At 43.7% G+C, this 21,045-nt stretch overlaps 1 protein-coding gene across 1 annotated transcript in view; it reads right to left on the bottom strand.

Annotated features, from left to right (window-relative positions):
- Positions 1-21,045, bottom strand: part of TMEM233 (transmembrane protein 233) — a 91,147-nt gene that overhangs the window by 40,974 nt on the left and 29,128 nt on the right. The window contains exon 2 of the mRNA XM_068113543.2: positions 10,508-10,672. Coding sequence (XP_067969644.1) covers positions 10,532-10,672 — 141 coding nt within the window. The 3' untranslated portion in view covers positions 10,508-10,531. The remainder of the gene's footprint in view (positions 1-10,507; positions 10,673-21,045) is intronic.

Raw genomic sequence — 21,045 nt, 5'->3', positions numbered from 1 at the left:
TATTAAGGAAAAATAAAGACCGATATAAAAGGCATCTTGCCAGGTATATGTAGCTTGCAATGAGAAAAGCACATCAACAAATTGCCAGTTGGTTGTCTACAGGGCCAGGCCAGTCATTAGCAGCCAGTGCATTATTGATGAAACTATTATTTTCTATGTATGATGAAACTATTATAAACTATGTATTTCCCTTTCTCTATGTGTGTCTGGTTATAAACAGACAGAAATGTTCAGAATTCCTTCAATTTTTGATAGACTCATGCAACACAAAACACACTGAGACAAACATTATTACAAATAAAACCTCCACTCTATCACTGAAAGAGGGACAGAGATGCCAAAGAAAGAGCAGAAACACACACACACACACACACACACACACACACACACACACACACACACACACACACACATACACACTCTGCTCTTTCATCCACTATCACTCATAAGTCTGGCTACAGTCGCCAGAACTGGCTATACAAAATGCAACACACTCACCTCCCACCGACTTTACAATTCACAATGGACATGCAGTTATAAACTCAGTAACCTTCTCCCTATCCCCCTTTCTACCAAAAACCTTCACACAAACCACAAACACTTACTTTTACCCTAACCACAGTAAACACCATATCAGAATCCTACAATTAAACATAAATATGGCATTCAAAATGAGGTCACACAACTACAAAATTTCATAAAGCCACAATATCGACAAATCACTCCAGCAATATATCCATTTGCTGGGACATTGCCTCACCCAAAACCACATGACAGCATCACCCTCATAAAACCACCGTTTAGAGGCCATTTTTCCCCGCAAAGCGGGGGTTGGCCTTTTCGGGGACCGTGGTAGTTGTTGTTTTTTGGTCCCCTTTTTGAAGCAATGTTTTACGGCCGGATGCCCTTCCTGACGCCAACCCTTTTTGCCGCCTTCAACGACAAACAGGGAATTACCAGTGAACTGGTACTCACACTGGTACACCCTCATAATCTCCAATAACTCTCCTCAACCAAGATAGACACGAGTCTCACTTGCACACGTGTCATTTACTCAACACGTCAATAACATGAATGCCCAAGGTAAACACAAAATCAACACACTTAAGGCACTCACCCACACCTTTTTTAGACAACAAAAAGAGCCACTCACTAAAATATACTTATTCATCCACACAAGCATAAACGACAAGCCCAAGTATGACACCAGCAACATCTGACACCAATAATCCTGAAATTACAAAAAAAAATCCAAAAGAAGACCCTCAAGATCATAAGAGAATGTACAACATCTACGAAAGTCCGCCACCTCCACGTTGAATCAAAATACTCACATTCCAAGATCACTTAGACATTTGAGGTACACAGTTTTGCTTGGTAGCACACGATCCTTTAAATCCCTGTAACTTTAAGTTAAACAACCCCCAACGCAGAGATTAAAAAAGATTCCAAAGTTCACCGCTACTCTCACATAGATATTCAAAATCATTCCTCCTCCCCCAAATAGCTCCCTTAAAAACATCAACAAATCACGTAACCATCTCCTTACTCTATCACTATCCCCTCTCCCACCTCCAACACCACCTCAAACAACATTCTAAATGCCCCACCTAAAGAATATACAATACAGAATCAACTCCCACTATAGAAATGAGAGTGCACCTCAACATAATATTGTGCCACACCTCCTTCCAACACAATTTACACAGGATTGATTCCACAGAAAACGAACTATGCCCACAATGAAACACTGTTCCACACACCACAGCCCACCTACTCTCCTCTCGTCCTCTTGCCCTGCATTCACTCAACACAGACAATCTTTTAACTCCCACAAAAGATCTCTGTGAGCGACTGGTTGACGTTGCTGCATAACTTAGATCTGTCAGCTTTGCAACCATGTGACAACGAGGCGACAACACCAACTCACAAGTCTCTCCAAGTTGCACCCATTCTTCCAGTAACCCCCTCCTTGTGAAACTCCCAATCCTGGCTTACTGCTAACCACCACTCCTTTGTTACTCTTTTCTCCCACTTGCGGAGCTGCCTTCCTCACGTGCAGTCTGTTTAACCCCCCCCCCCCCCCCATGTCCCTTCACGCCTTCATGTTGATAGTCCATTAACACCTGTGGTCATGGACCATCCCTACCCCATGATCATTTGTACGCTCAAACTCTCACCTAACACTACTTTCTACTTGCAAGATGCTGTTTCCTTTCCTCTCCTCCTTCAGTTCCTGTATCCCCTTGCTTAATAGATATACTGATGTGTCTCACTTTCCCAGTGTCAGTGTTCTGCCATATAAACTCTGTCACTCCATTCTTACATTAACCTAGATATTTTATGCAAAAAAACAAAAAATAAAAACACCTAAGAGGTGTGCATGCTCAGAAATTTAAGCATCATTCATGGACATGTATCTGCCTTCAAGTGTCTTAAACAAGACATTGATCAGTTAAAAATGCGAAGCTTACAAGGTCTAATGTACAGTGTCTAATGACACCTAATACAAGGGCTAACCTGAAACAAAGCAAAGGAAAGCAAGGATGCCTCACATACACAATCCAACAACTAGACAAAGCAAAGACAATTACCACAAGGAACTGTGCAAGCCCACATTTTAAATGTAAATCTTGTAAAAGCAAAGCAAGGCTTTTGGCTGGGTGTATTTACAGTGTTAAACCACACTAGCAAAGTACCAGACCTGATGGACGATTTAATTTCACGGCTTCTATGATGTGTATGGCATATTTCATTATGACTTGTCATACCGGCTCCCACCAGGTGGCGCGATACAACCCTTCCACGATACAACCCCATACATTCATCTATAAAGTTTGCGTGCAGCCTGTTCAGAAAGCCCGTTTAACATCTACCAGAGTGACAGCACCCTGCCTGTACATACATATGGAGGTATATATATACATACATATGTAGGTATATATACATACCTACATGACACTGAAAAAATTTCATCTTGATCAGATGAAGTTTTGTACTTGTCGAATTATGACGTCATAATGGAGACATCATTAATCATTACTGATGATTAATGAAACATTAATGATGCTATGACATCATTAATAACATATTTTATTCCCCATGGAGAGTTCTTTACAATGAGCCATGTCTCAATTTTTTCTATTCAGCGCTTTCGGAGATATAAAGGTGCAAAGGTTTTCGGTTTTTCCAAGATGACGGCCGAACCACGTGACATATGACGTCCCAATAGCCTCATGCTATTGTAGAAGTGCATGAGGTGATTGTAGAAGTGCACAAGTCAGGAGACGACGATGGTTCACGAGCTAGCGGTATTCAATGACAAAGGATGGACTATAACCGAAACAGGCCCGGACAGGCCAGGCCCGGAAATGTCAAAACAAAGGTTACTGACCTTGAAATGAGATAGAAAATAACGTATAATCACTAATCAGTCATGAGGTTAGTTAGCTACACAATACCGAAAATTCGGTGCAAAAATGAAATGAAAAAAAAAAATCGAGCTCCGTGGGGCTAGACACATGACATTGGCCTAACCAAATATCGAAACCCCTGTGAGATTCCACCAAACCCCTCGGAGAAGATGTAGCTTGAACTCGATTACCCCCTAAAAAGACATCTTTTTCGGGAGTGGCTCCGCCCACAATGGGCGCAATACGCCCACTCTAGGCAGGACACAACTAGATCATGATATCAACCTCCCACACAAGTTTCATCAAGATCGGATGATATCATCAGGTAGTTATGCTGTGGACAGACAGACACACACAGAGACACAGACACAGACAGACGCACACACACATGACGAATACAGTGGTCACTTGATAACTCGTGAACCAATGAGGAGCATGAGAACTTTTCCTTCCAACAGTTTCACCCTTGAAAAGGAACGGAATGGATCGATCGCCTTTCTGGACACCATGATGACAAGGGGTCCTAGAGGAAATTTGAACATCACTGTTTACAGGAAACTCACTCACACTGACTGGTACTTGGATTTTCGACTCTTGCCATCCCATGGACCACAAACGAGCTGATGTGCACACCCTCCTTAAAAGAGCACATGATTTACCATCGACAATCAAAGATAAAAGGAGAGAGGTAAAACATATACAAGGTGTTCTGAAGGCCAATGGCTACCCTGACAGATTACTACCAAAAAGGGATGCGATCTTGGCGAAGCCTCGCAACAGGACTGTCCCACAGCAACAACCAAAAGGTTATTGTGTTTTGCCTTTTGTGCCGGGTGTGTCCCAAAGGATTGGCAGGGTTTTAAAATTGGCAGGTGTGAGGGTAAGTTACAAACCTATGTTCACCATGAGACAGGCACTTATGCAGGTCAAGGACAAGCTTCCCAGGAATGACCAGGCAGGGGTGGTATACACGGTTCTCTGTGTTTGTGTCTCGACCAACTCGATCAACTCGCTTCGCGGGAGGGGGAGGGGGAGGGGGGAGGGGGAAGGGGGAGGGGGAGGGGGAGGGGGAAGGGTGGAGGGGGAGGGGAGAGGGAAGGGGGAGGGGGAGGGGGGGGGAAGGGGGAGGGGAGGGGGAGGGGGAGGGGGAGGGGAGGGGGAGGGGGAGGGGGAGGGGAGGGGGAGGGGAGGGGGGAGGGGAGGGGAAAAGGGGAGGGGGAGGGGAGGGGAAAAGGGGAGGAGGAGGGGAGGGGAAAAAGGGAGGGGGAGGGGGAAAAGGGAGGGGGAGGGGGAAAAGGGAGGGGGAGGGGGAAAAGGGAGGGGGAGGGGGAAAAGGGAGGGGGAGGGGAGAAGGGGAGGGGGTAGGGTGGAGGGGGAGGGGAGGACGGAGGGGGGAGGGGGAAGGGGGAGGGAAGGGGAGGGCCAGTCAACAATGACGTTGCAGTTCTCATGGTCGGAGAGCAGCACAACAATCGCGACATCGTCCTGCATCTTCGCAACAGCACGAAGCGGATTTTGGAGACTCACCGATCCTGTGACGCCCTCCAGTACCGGCGTTGCCAGGCTGGGGAAGGGAGACCCGTACATTCCCAACCCGTACATTCGCCCTCAAGCTCACTCGGACAAAAGCCTCGCACAAATTACACCGTGAAGGCCCAATGGCCACAAATCCACAAATATGCCACAAATCAAGTACGTGAGCGAGTCGGGCGCACTGAATTGAAAATATATAGAACGCTCATACTCCGTGAAAAGTGAAGCCGCCATCTTGGTTAGCACGACTCGACCAACTCGCTTCGCAGATCTCGTTTGTTTTGAACGTGTGAATTACGTGCGAACGCGTAACTGTGAGTTTATGGCGGCAAGGAACATCACGTGATCGCTCTGAGCGAATCAGCGCGCTGCTCTGCCACCTGCTCAGATTCCGTGTATAATATTCCTCGCTGAAATGCGCTGAGGTAAATATGAATAAAAAATATGGATCTCGTAAAGATGAAAGAAAAAAAAACCTATGTGGTGTGAATGGCAATGTTCCTCGCTGAAATGTGAAAAAACGCAATCGCTTTTCGCTCTGAAATACGTGCGAACGCGTAACTGAGTTTATGGCGGCAAGGAACATCACGTGATCGCTGTGAGCGAATCAGCGCGCTGATCTGCCACCGCCTCAGATTCCGTGCATATTCCTCGCTGAAATGCGCTGAGGTAAAAATATGGTAAAAAAATATTATGAAATATTTTTTTTTAGGTCGGCAATGTTCTTCCCAGGCTCAATGGCCATGTCTATGCCAAATATCAAGCACGTGAGCCTCTCCGTTTAGGAGTCTATCGGTAACATTACACACACACACACAAACTGTGTTTTATATATATATATATATATATATATATATATATATATATATATATATATATATATATATATATATATATATATATGTGCAGGGTGTTTCAAAAAGATTGATGCAACTTTGACTTCCTACCATTTTTTTGTTTTTTGACATCTATATCTTTTTCCTTTTGATGGTGTTATCGTGGTATTTGTTCCCTGGGATTTCTAGCTCCATAGCTCAACTATGCCATTGACAGTAGAGCAATAGACAAAAGTGATGGCTCTGTGGTATGAGACTAAATCATATGTAGACACCCGCTGGAGGTTCCACCTGAGGCGATCACCGAGAGTTACCTGAAAGGGCCTAAGGTCACATGCTTCTGCGCCTTCAATGCCAGATGGGGAATGCTTGGGCCTTACTGGTTTGAGAATGACAACAGCAGGACAGTGATGATCAACAGTGAGCGCTACAGGGCCGTGCTCAAGGAGTTCCATAATGATCTAGCCCAAAAGGTCACCCCTAACTAGCTCAGCATGACCTGGTTAATGCAGGATGGTGCACCCCCACATATAGCTGGTGATACCATCACTTTCCTGCAGCAGCTTTTCAGAAACCGCCTCGTTGCCCTGGATACCGCTCATGACTGGACACCCCATAGCCCAGACTTGAACCCTCTGGAGTACTGGGTCTGGGGGGCTGCCAAGGGCTCTGTCTATGTCAACCGCCCTGCCACACTGGATGATCTGAAGCATTGTTTGTGAAGTAAATGTTAGCTCTTTCACGAGCCTCGATTCAGTATACAAAAAAAAGGAGGTGTCAGACTACCTCCAGGCAGTGCCACATGATACCTACAGGAAAGTTGGACAGAACTTTGGAGTCAGGATCAATGCCTGTCTGAATCGCGGAGGGGCACACATCGAGAACGCCAATTACAAGGACTTTGCGTAAATGCCAATTTCAGACCTTGGGCTCTCACTAACTCTAGCAGTGACTTACTGCAATAGCAATCAGGGATAGAAAATACCATGTCATAAGATTTCAAGAAAAGTTTGGTTAATGTTCCTGAGGTTTCTGTTTCTTTTTAAATAAACGTTTAAAGTTGTAAAATATGATGAACAAGCATTCTGAGTATTGCGCTGCAATACATGTCCCCTACCGGGAGTCTGTCGTCTGGAAAACTGTTGGGGAAATTACCAAGGGTTATTCACCCACAGGTTCTGAATCGTTCCCAATCGCTAATTACCTCAGGATGGGCTCACCTGTGATTCGCACTCGGGACTTCGATTTATACACCTTGCCGACAGGTCAGCAGAAGCACGAGAAAATAAGTTGTTGATAAAGAACCTTTCGAGTTGCTAAATATCAGTAATTTATTATATTTTCCGGTTCACGATCAATGATCGATGTGTATATATATGTTGCTCGGCTTGGCTCCGCCCCTCCCAAAAGCGCGCGCTGTGTCGCGCTTTTGACGTTCGCGAGACGAGGCTGAGGGTGCGCGGTGCGGCTTGAGGATAACTCTAGAATAAACAAGAGATATCCATTTTTAAAATATTTTCGTTTAATTAACGATATCTGCCAAACCACGTGGCCTATCGCAAATTCCAAAAGGACATTTTAGTAGACTGACATGCTGAACATATCTGTGAAGTTTCCCCTCGATTGGATCAAAAATGAGCTCGGAGTTTGGTTTTAAAGGTTCATGCTTAAAAACGTCATAACTCTGAAACCATGTGATGCATGACGTCATGCTCGCTGACTTTTTTTGTTCGTCGTGGGTATGCGATTCTGCCTGCAAAGTTTGACCTCGATCTGTTCAGCCGTTCAGCCGTTGCAGAAAAAGGGGTTTTCGTGTTTTCACGAAAAACAATATGGCGGCCGAACCACGTGACCTGTGACGTCATAATTACCATTAAAATATTCTACAGACCGAGTCCCTCATATGGTGAAAATTTGATCTCAATCGGTCCAATTATTGCAGAGAAAATCTTTTTTAAAGGAAATTAAAACTTAAAATGGCACTGAGTTAAGGATCATCAGAATTATCAGAATTACCAAAGTTCAAAGTGCCATAACTTTGTCAAAAATGATCGAAACGTCGTGAAGTTCGAACTTGACCTGTAACTTATCATGAGGAACCCATGTGCCAAGTTTGAAATCATTAGCATTAAGCGTTTAGAAAAAAAGTCCGGATAACTGTTCTTTGCGTGACGGACTGACGGGACGGCGTGCAAACCTATAGTCCCCTCCGGTGTCCACCGGTAGGGGACTAATAACCAGGACCCAGGGTGGGTTACACTGTGGGTGGTGGGGATCTTGGCTCACCATCCCTGCCCATCAACTCTGCCAGGACACTGGGTAAAATGGTTAAAATTATTGTGTTTTTTAAAATTAAGTACATCTTTGGCTAAAATAAAAAGTGGCCAAACTCTGGGTCATGAATCAAAAATTGCACCATGAATGGGTTTTACATTCTTTCACCTACTTCTCTTTTATGAGATATACTGTACGATGAGTTTCTTGAAATACTGTACAAAACAAATTCACACAAAACATTGCTACTTTGCAAACGGGATAAAATGGGAATTTTAAGGATTAAGTGTGGTGGATTTTCCACAATTCACACAGAAATATAGTTAAAAACCGGGATGCCTCACCAAAATAATATGAAGAAGAGAAAGAAAGACAAATCATTAGCTGTAACCATCACATGTGATATTAGAGAACTGTATATAATAGTCCAAACACAACTGTCAGTAACACTACAGAGACAAGCATACAGAGACAAGCTATGCTGGGTCCTACCAATTAGTTCTCCATTACTGGCTGCTATTTCCTCCTAATTGAAGTTGAAAGCTCTGACTCTGACTAAAGCTGCACTTTGGGGAATTCAGGAAAGTAGTAACCTCTTAACCTCCGACTGTATATACTAAGGGTTCCATCTCTGCTGGTTTCAAGGAAACTTAGAACAGAAGGCCATTCGGCACATCGCACCTGTGGTTTATCCACACCCTACTTTATCTATCTTCTAAGTGCAGTACTAACCAAATTCTCAACATTTACTTAATTCAAAATAACATTCACAACCGTTTATATTTAATGGTACACATTCTATTTAATCTATAGGCAGGGGCATTAGCAACTAATCAGAGTATCAGCATGCACTCGTTTGAAATGCAGCATCCCATGCTAACACTGCCCAGCTTTATTTTTGGATTGAACCCAGACTAGATATCTCGCAAGTGAGCTGAACTTCTTTTTTCATACAAATCTGCTTTTGCTTCTCACCCAATGTGCTGACTTGTATTTCACATCAGTGACACATTTTACAAATACAGGTGTGACTTAGCAAGTCTACGGGGGTGGAGTAGGGGAGGGGAGGCGAGAGGCTGGGTTATTTTCACAACCACTGAGGAAGTAAACACAAAGCAGTATGAATATCATGTGAAACAAGAAAAAAATAAGACAAGTACACATACATTCAAAGTACACCGCCCCCATGCCAAATAATTAAATATCCTACAGCGCGGCATTGCCGGGACGCCTCCGGCGCCCGGCAATACCGCAGTGCAGCTCATTGAGGCTGCATTGGGAGGGAGAGGTGTACACTAATTGATTGATTTATTGTATAATTAAAATCCATAAAAGATTATCACAAAATATTTTCTTAATCAATTGGCTAATAGCATAACTAAACCACTAGTGCTTCATCCGAAGATGTATCTTTTAGAAATTTAATTAAATAACTCATTAATAAAAAATGAAATAATTAATTGATTAATCAATAAATAATTAATCGATTAATCAATACATAATTAATCGATTAAATGATTTATCAATAAATCAAAAATATCCTTGATAGCCACATCACTTGGTCACTGTCATGTCCAAATATTAGCTTCCCAGCTCAAAAGGTGCCTGAGATATTGGCCAAATGAGAAAGAAAATAAATAAATGATTAATAATGAAAATAAATAAATAATAATCATTAAAAAATTAAATTATTAATCAATTTGGTCAGAGAACACATAAACTACCACTATTTCATCAGAATCTGTAACTTTAAAAAAAAAAAATTTTTTGTCATTAATCGAATAATTAAATAATTAATCGATTAATTGATTAATTAATAAATCAAAAATAGCCTTTGCAGCCAAATCACCTGGTCATTGGCATGTCCAAATATCAGCTTCCTAACTCAAAAGGTGCCTGAGTTAATGGTCAGAAGAGAAAGGAAATTTGATAAATTAAATAAGTACTTAATTAATCGCTAATAATTAAATAACTCCTCAATTAATTGATTAATCAAAAAACAAAAAATACCGTTTTTGACAAAGGACTTGCTCACTGTTGTCCCGAAATTTCAGCTTCCTATCTCAAAGGATGGCTGAGATATCGCCCGGACAAACAAACAAACAAGAAAGCAAGAAAACAAACAACCAGAGTGAAAACTGAGTACTCTCTTTCAGCGTGCGTCACTGCCGAGCCCCCTTCGGTGCCCGGCAATGACGATTTGCAATGCCTGGAGATGGCATAGGAAAGGAGCGGTGTACAATAAAGCTCATAAACACATGAAGATAAAGTGAATAAAGCAAGTTGGTGAAGCACATATTTATTTTATGCTACATGGTATTTATATATTGAAAAAAATGTGAAGCATGTTGGAAAATGGAGGAATATGCGAAGGTTTTTTTTTTTTTTTCAAACAAATAGGATCCAGTGAGGCAAAACAAAGAATTATTTTGAGAAAAGTGTAGAACTCACATTGCTGGAAGGTGAGTTTCTGGTTCACTTTTTGACATAGGAGAAGTAAACAGAGAGGGCGATTACCAAGATGCCTCCCATAATGGACCCAAAGCTGATCAGTTTTGCAACACGGCCTAGCCTCCGAGCACCATCCACGTCGCCTCCCGCAAAGCTGTTACGAGACTGCATTCACGGAAACAAAGGCCACTGGTCAATGGATTATATGAACTGTATCTCCATATCATTTCAAATTTTCTTTGTCAACATATCACCAACCTGTCATTTTCTATAGGTTTGTGGAAATCGCCAAAAGCAAGGATTTGCGAGACAAAGGAGAGTAAATGGATATACAAAAGCAGGTGCTCAAGTACTAAGCCGAGACAGTGTTTTGTGATGAGGTGGAAGGAGATGGTTGAAGGGAGCCAGAAGAAAGCTACGTAAATAATAAATGAAAAGCATGGCAGTGATAAAACTCGAAATACAATGGCAAATTACCCTTCCCTGTTATATGGCAATTTTTTAACCAGACTCAATATGCTTTCTGGATATTAGACTAATGTTGTATTCCCTTTCAAATGCATGGTATGTGCAGTGTCAGGCTTCAGCACGTGTGTGCCATTATCCCATGCCTATTTGCTGACATCTGAGCCTGTGTGCTCAGCCATGCAGCTGGGTGAGATAATTCAGCAATATCAAACAATAACAAGACTTGTTGCATTTCAACAATTCCTACTGTAGTCAAAAAGCAGTGGTCATAAACAAATTGGTTTTATTTAAACCCAGGGGATAAAAGCAGCACCATCTCAAAATGACTGTACAGCCATTTGCTTTGATTCATGTTGGTTTTTCAAATTCAACATATGTTTCGGGCACAGTGGTGTGAAATGTTTTATATCCACCATTGGGTTGACGATCAAATCTAGGAGAACATAATGAACACACTACACACACTACACACACTACACACACTACACACACTACACACACACACACACAAACACACACACACCTGTGTAAAAGTCTGAAGACACATTCAGAAGTTACAATATGTGGACATCATGAGCATCAATAATTTACTCAAAGACTCCACTAGTGTTTTCTACTATTATAACAACATTGACTGTTGGTGCTCAATTGTGAAAATTAATACAGATTTGTTTGGGTGAGAGGAAACCAAGCTTGCAATTTATCAATCTTTCATTCACATTGATCAGAACCTTCAAAAACATGTGATCACAACAACTCAATATCCAGTGAGGCAAAACAGGTCCTCAAACAGGTCCATCCATTGAGGAGCTCCTCAATGCCAAACAGGAAATCAGAGCTGTCTCCCTTGACATATCTCGTGCCTTCGATACGGCCTGGCACCCAGTTCTGCTCACCAAATTCTCCTCCTATGGTATCCATGGAAATCTCCACACATGGTTTGCGGACTTCCTCTCTCGTCGTAGTTAACATATGGCCCTAAATGGATTTCTCTCATCTCCCCTTCCTGTTCAGGCTGGAGTTCCCCAAGGCAGTGTTCTGCACCCTGTGCTTTTTCTGGTCTTCATCAATGATCTCTCCGACTCTGGAAAATCTTCTCTATCTGTTTGCTGATGACTTCACTCTCTGCCGCTCCAGACATCATCCCTCAGATTGGCAGTCCACAGCCTCCTCACTCTCTGCAGACCTGGACAAAATCACAGACTGGTCAAACAAGTGGAACATGTCTTTCAATCCTGACAAATGTGCCCCCTGTGCTGTCTTTCCCTCACGGTCCCCCTGTGCTGTCTTTCCCTCACGGTCCCCCTGTGCTGTCTTTCCCTCACGGTCCCCCTGTGCTGTCTTTCCCTCACGGTCCCCCTGTGCTGTCTTTCCCTCGCGGTCCCCCTGTGCTGTCTTTCCCTCGCGGTCCCCCTGTGCTGTCTTTCCCTCGTGGTCCCCCTGTGCTGTCTTTCCCTCGTGGTCCCCCTGTGCTGTCTTTCCCTCATGGTCCCCCTGTGCTGTCTTTCCCTCGTGGTCCCCCTGTGCTGTCTTTCCCTCACGGTCCCCCTGTGCTGTCTTTCCCACGCGGTCCCCCTGTGCTGTCTTTCCCTCACGGTCCCCCTGTGCTGTCTTTCCCACGCGGTCCCCCTGTGCTGTCTTTCCCTCGTGGTCCCCCTGTGCTGTCTTTCCCTCACGGTCCCCCTGTGCTGTCTTTCCCTCGTGGTCCCCCTGTGCTGTCTTTCCCTCACGGTCCCCCTGTGCTGTCTTTCCCACGCGGTCCCCCTGTGCTGTCTTTCCCTCACGGTCCCCCTGTGCTGTCTTTCCCCTCGTGGTCCCCCTGTGCTGTCTTTCCCTCACGGTCCCCCTGTGCTGTCTTTCCCTCGTGGTCCCCCTGTGCTGTCTTTCCCTCGCGGTCCCCCTGTGCTGTCTTTCCCTCGCGGTCCCCCTGTGCTGTCTTTCCCTCGCGGTCCCCCTGTGCTGTCTTTCCCTCGCGGTTGTCAGCTCTTTCACGAGCCTCGATTCAGTATATTATTTTAAAAAAAAAAAAAAAAAAAAAATCTCACTATGTCTCTCCGAAAAGACTGTCTGGATAACCCTCCCATCTACTTTCTCAACAATCCTCTCCAATAAGTTATGTCACTCAAGCTTTTGGGTCTCACTATCTGCCATGATCTTTCCTGTGAAAACCACATTTCCAAGCTGGCCTCCAAAGCCAGCCGCCGACTGGGCATCCTCTGTCATGCGAAGTCCTTCCTTGGCACACCTGAGCTCCTCTGCACATTCAAGGCTTTCATCCGCAGGTCGATGGAATACTGTTCTCCCCTCCGGGCTGGTGCTTCTGCCTCACACCTATCTCGGCTTCACGCTGTTGAAACCAAAGATTTCAGAATCATTGGAATCTCCCGCGATGAAGCTGACTCTGAGGGCCTTTCACTCACTCACCGCAGGCAGGTTGGTGGTCTTCCTGTCTTCTACCGACTCCTCTCCAGCCTAGCTCCCCCAGCTCTGTCTGTGATCTGCCCCCAAATATTCCTTCAGGTCACACAAGATCTGCCAGCGACCCTCTTATGGTTAAACTGCCAAAATAAAGACTCTCTGCTCACCTTCACTCCTTCATTCCTCTTTTCTCCCGCCTCTGGAAAAACCCTCACTTTCTTCAATCCCATTCCACCCTCCAGGTCTTTAAAACAGATGTTCACCACCATCTCTTTTCTTCCCCCATCCAAAACCTTGATCTTTTCTACCCCCGTTAATTCACCCCAGATCCACTTTTTTGAAATACCGACTTCTTTCCTTGAAGTCCTAGCAGTGTCCATTTGTTTTATACCTCTCCCACCTCCCTCCCTTTCTCTGCCCCCTCCCCCCAAGCCCTCTTCCTCCCACAGATCTCCCGATGTCCCCGTTCTCCTCTGTTGTACTTGTGTGCTTCCCACTCTCTCCCCATCTCGTCTCCCGCTCCCTTTATTGTATGTTTTATGTGTCCGTTTATGTTTTTTTGTGATTAATGTTAGCTCTTACACGAGCCTCGATCTTGTATACAAAAAAAACAAACAAACAAAAAAACATAAACTCTACATGAGCAACTAATACCGTGTTGTAGTAGCTAATACAACACATTTAGCAATTAAATCTAATTGATGTATCATTTTCAGGTGTTCCTCTCTACACACATCCATAAAGCTACATACAGATCTCTACATACAGATATCTCAGAATTAACTGTTAGCTCAAAACAAAACGGATAAAATTTCATTAGAAGGATGCCATCGAATTATGTTTTTGCATAAAGGAAAAACAATGATGGAAATAGCTCGCATTACTTGAATTTCAAGGTGTGGTATCCGATGCACAATCAACAAGTATAGAGAAACATCACCTATAATTGACAAACCCAGGACAGGAAGACCCATAAAGCTGTTGAACAAAGCTGAATGAGCAATACTTGAAGGTGATATCCCGAAGGGATAGAAAGAAGATAACTGTTGAAATGACAACAGAAGTGGCAAAAGGATCAGGTGATGTTGTCCATACATATCAACAGTAAAATATCACTTATTAAATAAAGGCTTAAATGTTGTGATGCAGTAAGAAAACCTCTGTTAAGAAAGGGAAACAAGACCAAAAGGCTAAAATATGAACACAGAACACAGAGATTGGATTATGAAACAACGGTAAATTGTGCTTTGGTAAGACAAGTCATGGTTTCAGTTATTTGGATCTAATTGAAGAGAGTATGTGAGATGACAAAAAAACAAATTTATAAAGGGCCTTGGTTGAAGCCAACAATTAAGCATGGAGGAGGTTCATTTCAAGTTTTGGGATGCATATCCTCAAGTTGGAAAATTGTTGAAAATTGATGGCATTGGTACGGTTTTTGGAGACCCTGGGGAGACTCATACCATTATGTTTAATGGAGCACTAGTGTAGTTATATCTGTAGTAGTTTGTCTCGCTAAATTACCTCTCCTTTCATATCAGTAGAAATTGAAATGCATTGCGTTTGTGTGGAAGAGTTGAACCACTTTGTGATTCTTCTCCATCTAAATTCTCAGTGTTTTTCTCTTTCTCTTTCTTTTTCTCTTCTTTTCTCTTCGCTTCTCTTCTCTTCTCTTCTCTTCTCTCTACCTCTCTCCCTACCTCTCTCTCAATCTTTCTTTCTCTCTCTTCACACCACTGCAGAACATCCATACACGCTTTACAAACACTCAACATTACAGTCAACATTCCAACCAACACTACACAACCACCATTACAAATCAAATTCACCAACAACATCATAAAGCAACATATAGACCCGCGCGCCAGCAGATGGGTGGCCCTCCAGCGACGACATCGACTACTAATTCCCTGCCTTGGTTGTCGGTGGCAGGGCAGGAGCTGGGCTCACCCAATCAGCATTGCAAAGGTCTAGATACAAGACAGACCAATGAGGAGACAACCATCCAAGAAGCTAAAGCTGTGGTCAAGAGTACAGCTAAGTGCCGCTCGCTCCCTAAACAATGCCCCCCCCCACCCCCCTCCTCCCAGGGGCCATATAGACCAGGCGATTCAAGGGCTAAGAGTTTGCGCATCCAGGGAATTCATGAGCGGAGACTGAACCTGCGATGACGAAGTGAAGGCCGTACAGCAGATAGCTGACAAACAGACCAAACAACAGAGTTTCCCTGGATGCGCTGCCCACAACACACTGATTTCACTATCTATTCTTGCTTTCTCTACTTCTAATTCAAAGCCTGTCACGAAATTCAAAGCCTGTCTTGCGATGTCTTGCATAAAAGTATGTAAATAAGGTAGGGATGGTCACCAGAAATGATCATGTAAAACCATTCTTCCATCTTTCCTTTACATACTGGTGTTGGCTTAGTGGTTAGGGTGCCAGCTTGGGATCCTAGGATCCTGGGTTTGAATCCCGGTCGATCACTGAATTAACACCAGGGAGGTTGACTCAGCCTATCATCCTTCCGAGGTCGGCAAATTGAGTACCAGCTCGCTGGTAATTCCCTGTGTGTCGCAAGAGGTGAATAACAGGGTTGGTGGCAGGAAGGGCATCTGGCCATAAAACATTGCTTCAAAAAGGGGACCACGGTGCCCAGAAAAGGTCAACCCCTGCTCTGTGGGGAAAAATGGTCTCTAAAGGTGGTTCTTATTTCTTTTTCTACTTCTAATTCACATCTCTTGCTTTCCTCTAAAGCACTACAGGCATTCACCTGCACCTCTCCCTACACTGCATATGACATCCTCTGCCCTCCTCTTCTTTCTCCCCCTCTAAGTCTGGCTGTAGGCCAGAAAAGTGTGCAATAGGGTCCACCCAAAGTTTTTTTTTGCAGTTTCTATATATTTGAGCTGTACTTATGGGGAATCCGAGTGATGCCACTCTAGCACCCTTTAGAATTTTTCAAAATATGCAAATTAGTCACCATGAACAAAAATTCTATTTTCGTCAATATTTCAATAAGTATGAGGCGTCTACACCCATGTTTTGAGGGTCTGCAGTACTGCTCAGCATCTTTCCGAAATTATCATACATTTCACTACTGCCAAATCTGCAAATCAGGTGCTGCCATTAACAAAATATTGAATTTTTTCCATATCTCAGTCAGTATAATTAATAGCAACACTAACGAGGTGTCTATACATATGTTTTGAGGTTATACAATATTGATGAAGACATTCACATAGTAGTCCTGCCTGCCCATAAAACATTTGTTTAAATGCAAAAGGATGTAGGGATGTTACTCCTAAAAGTATGTAAATAAGGTAGGGACGGTCATCAGAAATGATAATGTAAAACCATTCCTCCATATTTCCTGGAATATGGTAGTCACTAGAAAAGAAGATAATGTTATATCGAACACACACAGAGGTGCAGTATTGAAGATTTTAAGGTGTGGAAAGGATATTTTAAAGAACTGTTGAACAGGGAATGAGGCAACAGCAAGCTGGAGCTATTGAGTTATGTAGAAGAGAAAGTGGAGGTCAAGGAAGAGGAAGTGCGGACGGCATTGGAGAGGATGAAGAAGGGGAGAGCGCCAGGTATTAATGAGGATACTTGCAGTGGGAGAAGTAGGAGTCAGTTGGACGAAAAATCTGTTGAATGCATGTTTGAGAGAAGGTTCGATTCCAGAGGATTGGAGGACAGCGTTAATTGTGCTGATATGGACAAGTAAAGGGGGATGTTCAAAATCTAGGGAAGTACAGGTGCCTTATACTCCTTAGTAATGTCATGAAGGTGCTGGAGAGGGTTCTGGACGAGAGATTGAGGAAGAGTATGGAGAGGGAGATCGGAGGAGAGCAGCAGGGGTTTAGAAAGGGTAGGGGAATGACGGATGGGATGTTTGTGCTGAGACAGCTTGTGGAGAAAATGTTGGAGGTGCAAGGTGAAATGGCATTGGGATTTGTGGACCTTGAGAAAGCCTACAACACTGCCACAAAAGCGATGATGATGGCAACACTGAGATGGAAGGGAGTGCCGAAAGCAGAAGGTAGGCAGGTGAAAGGGATGATCAAAGGAATGAAGGGAAGAGTTTTGGTTGTTCCTAAGATGTCTGAGGAGTTCAATATGAAAATCGGTTTGAGGCAAGGAAGCGCTCCCAATCCACTCCTGTTTATCATGGTGATGGAGCTGTTAAGCATGAAGGTAAACATGAAAGGTTTGAGATAGGGAAGCGCTCCCAGTCCACTCCTATTTATCATGGTGATGGAGCTGTTAAGCATGAAGGTAAACATGAAAGGTTTGAGATAGGGAAGCGCTCCCAGTCCACTCCTATTTATCATGGTGATGGAGCTGTTAAGCAGGAAGGTAAACATGAAAGGTTTGAGAAAGGGAAGCGCTCCCAGTCCACTCCTATTTATCATGGTGATGGAGCTGTTAAGCAGGAAGGTAAACATGAAAGATATTCTGTGAAGGATATTGTTTGTGGACGATCTGGCTGTTGTGGTGGAAAGTGGGCGCGAGATGCAGGAAGTACTGGAAGAAGGCATTTGAGAAACATAGGGTGAAGATGAGTTTGGAGAAGATGGAGGTGATGTAGGTCGAGCAACAGAGAAAACAATGGAATATCAGGTTAGAGGGGAAGGAGATCAGACAGGGAAATAGGTTTGAGTATCTCTGGGGGGGACAATGACTGGGGATGGTGTCAAAGGCAGAGGTGCGGAGGAGGATTCAGGCGGGTGTGAATGCGTGGAGGAGGGTGGAGGGAGTAATGGCAGACAGAAAGATTTCAAGGAGATTGAAAGGAAAGGTTCTGATGTCTTGCATAACGTTGGTCTACCTTTACGGTCTGGAAATGGTGGCACTGACAGAGAGACAACAACAGAAGCTACAGGTTTGCAAGAGTAACAGGGTCTGGAAAATTGCAGGAGTGAAGAGGGTGGATAGAAGGAGAATGGATGAACTGAGGGAGGAGATTGGTGTGCAGATGAGCATGACGGGGAGATTGGTGAAATGCCGACTGAGATGGGCTGGACAATTGGTGCAGATGGGGGAAGAGAGAATGGCAAAGAGAGCAGATAGATTGAGGGAACAAGGTGGGGAGAAAAGAGGTAGCCCACGGTTGAGATAGGAGGATTGTGTGAAGAGGGATATCAATAAGGTGGGGGTGGTTAGAGTGGGGAGAGTTGGCCGAGGACAGAGGGGTGTGGAGGAATATTGTGGTCAAGGCAGGAAAGATGCTTGGTACCATTTAACCTCACCCCTTATAAATTGAAGGAGAGGGGAAGAAGTAGTACAAACTTTATAGATGTGCTCACATTGTAATAGTACTTTACATACTTTATATATGATCTAACATTCTAATTAGTATGTATACTTTATAGTAATATGTGTGGGTTGGTGCTGTCACTGACTTCCTGATAATATTCCACCATTAATCACACCCATATAGGTCTGATTGCCCCTAGGGGAAATGTGCCTAGCGGCCCCGCCCCCATCAGGCTGATTGACAGTCGTAATCCCGCCCACCCATCTGATCCCTTCATATTCCTGATCCTTTGCAAATGAATGCAGTTTTGTATACTTTTTGGGCAATCCTTTTGAGCTATTGAAATTAAGATAGCAAAGGATGCTGCACCAAGTAAAACTCTGTCAGATGGTACCAGAGTCATTGCCATTGAGAGAGGCAGCTCGGAAGTCTGAAGATGATTATTATGATGATGCATTAGAAGAAGATTTTCCGGTTTTGATTGATCCCGGTTTTTGGCTTTTATTGTTTTTGCCATGGTCTAAATAACTGAAAAGTGATCCCTGCATAGACAATCAACTGAACAGACCAGGTAGGCTCTCATACGTAACAACCTAAGCAACCTTTTTGAGAAGATACTCCAGCTTTAGTTTTGTATATAGCGAGTGTGTACCCTGGAAAGGGTGGAAATGCGAATGGTTCGACGGATGTGCGGAGTATCGTTGAGAGAGAGGAAGACAAATGATGAATTGCGAAAGATGATGGGAATAGAGCCTGTGATGGATGCTGTGAAGAGGAACAGGTTGAGATGGCTTGGTCATGTGTTGAGGAAGGATGAAAGTGACTGGTTGAGAAGAGTGATGGAAATGAATGTAGAAGGAAGTAGAGGACGGGGAAGACCGAGAAAGACTTGGCTAAAGATGGTGAAAGAAGAAATGCGGGCAAGGGGGTTAACAAGGGAAGATGCAGAAAATAGGGCAAAATGGAGAAGATTGTCATGGGGACCGCAAGGCTAACCACCACTCTAGCAGGGAAAATGGCCTTAAAATGCATGTTGAGTGGGGCTGACATTTTTTTCTGCACCATCCCCACATAGAGAGTGCAAGCACCCTCTCTGATAAACAACCCCTATTGCCTCTCTGATAAAAATATTGAAAAATCGATGTTTCTTTTGAAAAACTATAAAAAATATACATTAACGCATCTCAAATGAGATATCCATACCTATGTTCTTTTGGGTAATCAATTGTGATTATCCCTTTTAAAGCTTGACCCTATATGTACCTACACAGTGTACTTTATTGCAACATGTTAAAACTAGAGGCATCCTGGCATAACTGTTAGAAGCTTGACCCGATATATACACAATGTAGTTTACTGCTGGATGTCTACACTGGCGGCATCTAGGTATAGCTGCATTTTCACTCACTCACCGCAGGCAGGTTGGTGGTCTTTCTGTCTTCTACCGACTCCTCTCCGGCCTTGCTCCCCCAGCTCTCTCTGTGCTCTGTCCCCCAAATATTCCTACAGGTCACACAAGATCTGCCAGCAACCCTCTGATGGTTAAACTGCCGAAATCTAGGCTCTCTGCTCACCTTCACTCTTTCATTCCCCTTTTCTCCCGCCTCCGGAACAAACTCCCCGACTCCCTTCAATCCCACTCCTCCCTCCAGGTCTTTAAAACAGCTGTTCACCACCATCTCTCATCTTCCCCCATCCAAAATCTTGATCTTTTCTACCCCCGCTAATTCACCCCAGATACACATTTTTGAAATTCCAACTTCTTTGCTGGAAGTCCTTGCAGTGTCCATATTTTATACCTCTCCCACCTCCCCCCAAGCCCTCTCCCTCCCACAGTTCTCTCGATGTCCGTGCTCTCAAATGTTGTGTTTGTGTCTTTCCCACTCTCTCCCCATCTTGTCTACCGCTCCCCTTATTTTGTGTTTTATGTGTCAGTTTGTGTCGGATTGACTTTTTGTGTGATTAATGTTAGCTCTTTCACGAGCCTCGATCTTGTATACAAAAAAAGAAAAAAAAGAAGAAGAACTCGTGTCTCGTTCTCTTTGATGTCGACTCTACACTGGCAACAGCAACTCTTGTATTCCCATTTTGACAATCAGCCTCTTCTCGACAGGAAAAAAGCAAGGTGCGTGATAAACGAGCTGCACAACAGCAACACTGTGCAGAATGACATGGCCTGTGTGATGAACATGCACATCTTACTACAGACTTGGCATTTAATATGGAATATTTTTTTGTGGGGGTGAACTTACTTTTCAAGATGTCTTAGAACCAAAAGTTCATTGGAATTATGTTGAAATTATTCTAGATTTTGTTAATGTGACCTTTAAAAGAAACAAAAACCACATTTGACATTTCGAAACAAATAAATTGATCCTTGAAAGTGATG

This window comes from Myxine glutinosa, chromosome 4, assembly GCF_964187855.1.
Source record: "Myxine glutinosa chromosome 4, kmMyxGlut1.1, whole genome shotgun sequence".
NCBI lineage: Eukaryota > Metazoa > Chordata > Myxini > Myxiniformes > Myxinidae > Myxine > Myxine glutinosa.
This window is presented reverse-complemented; position numbering and strand designations above follow the sequence as displayed.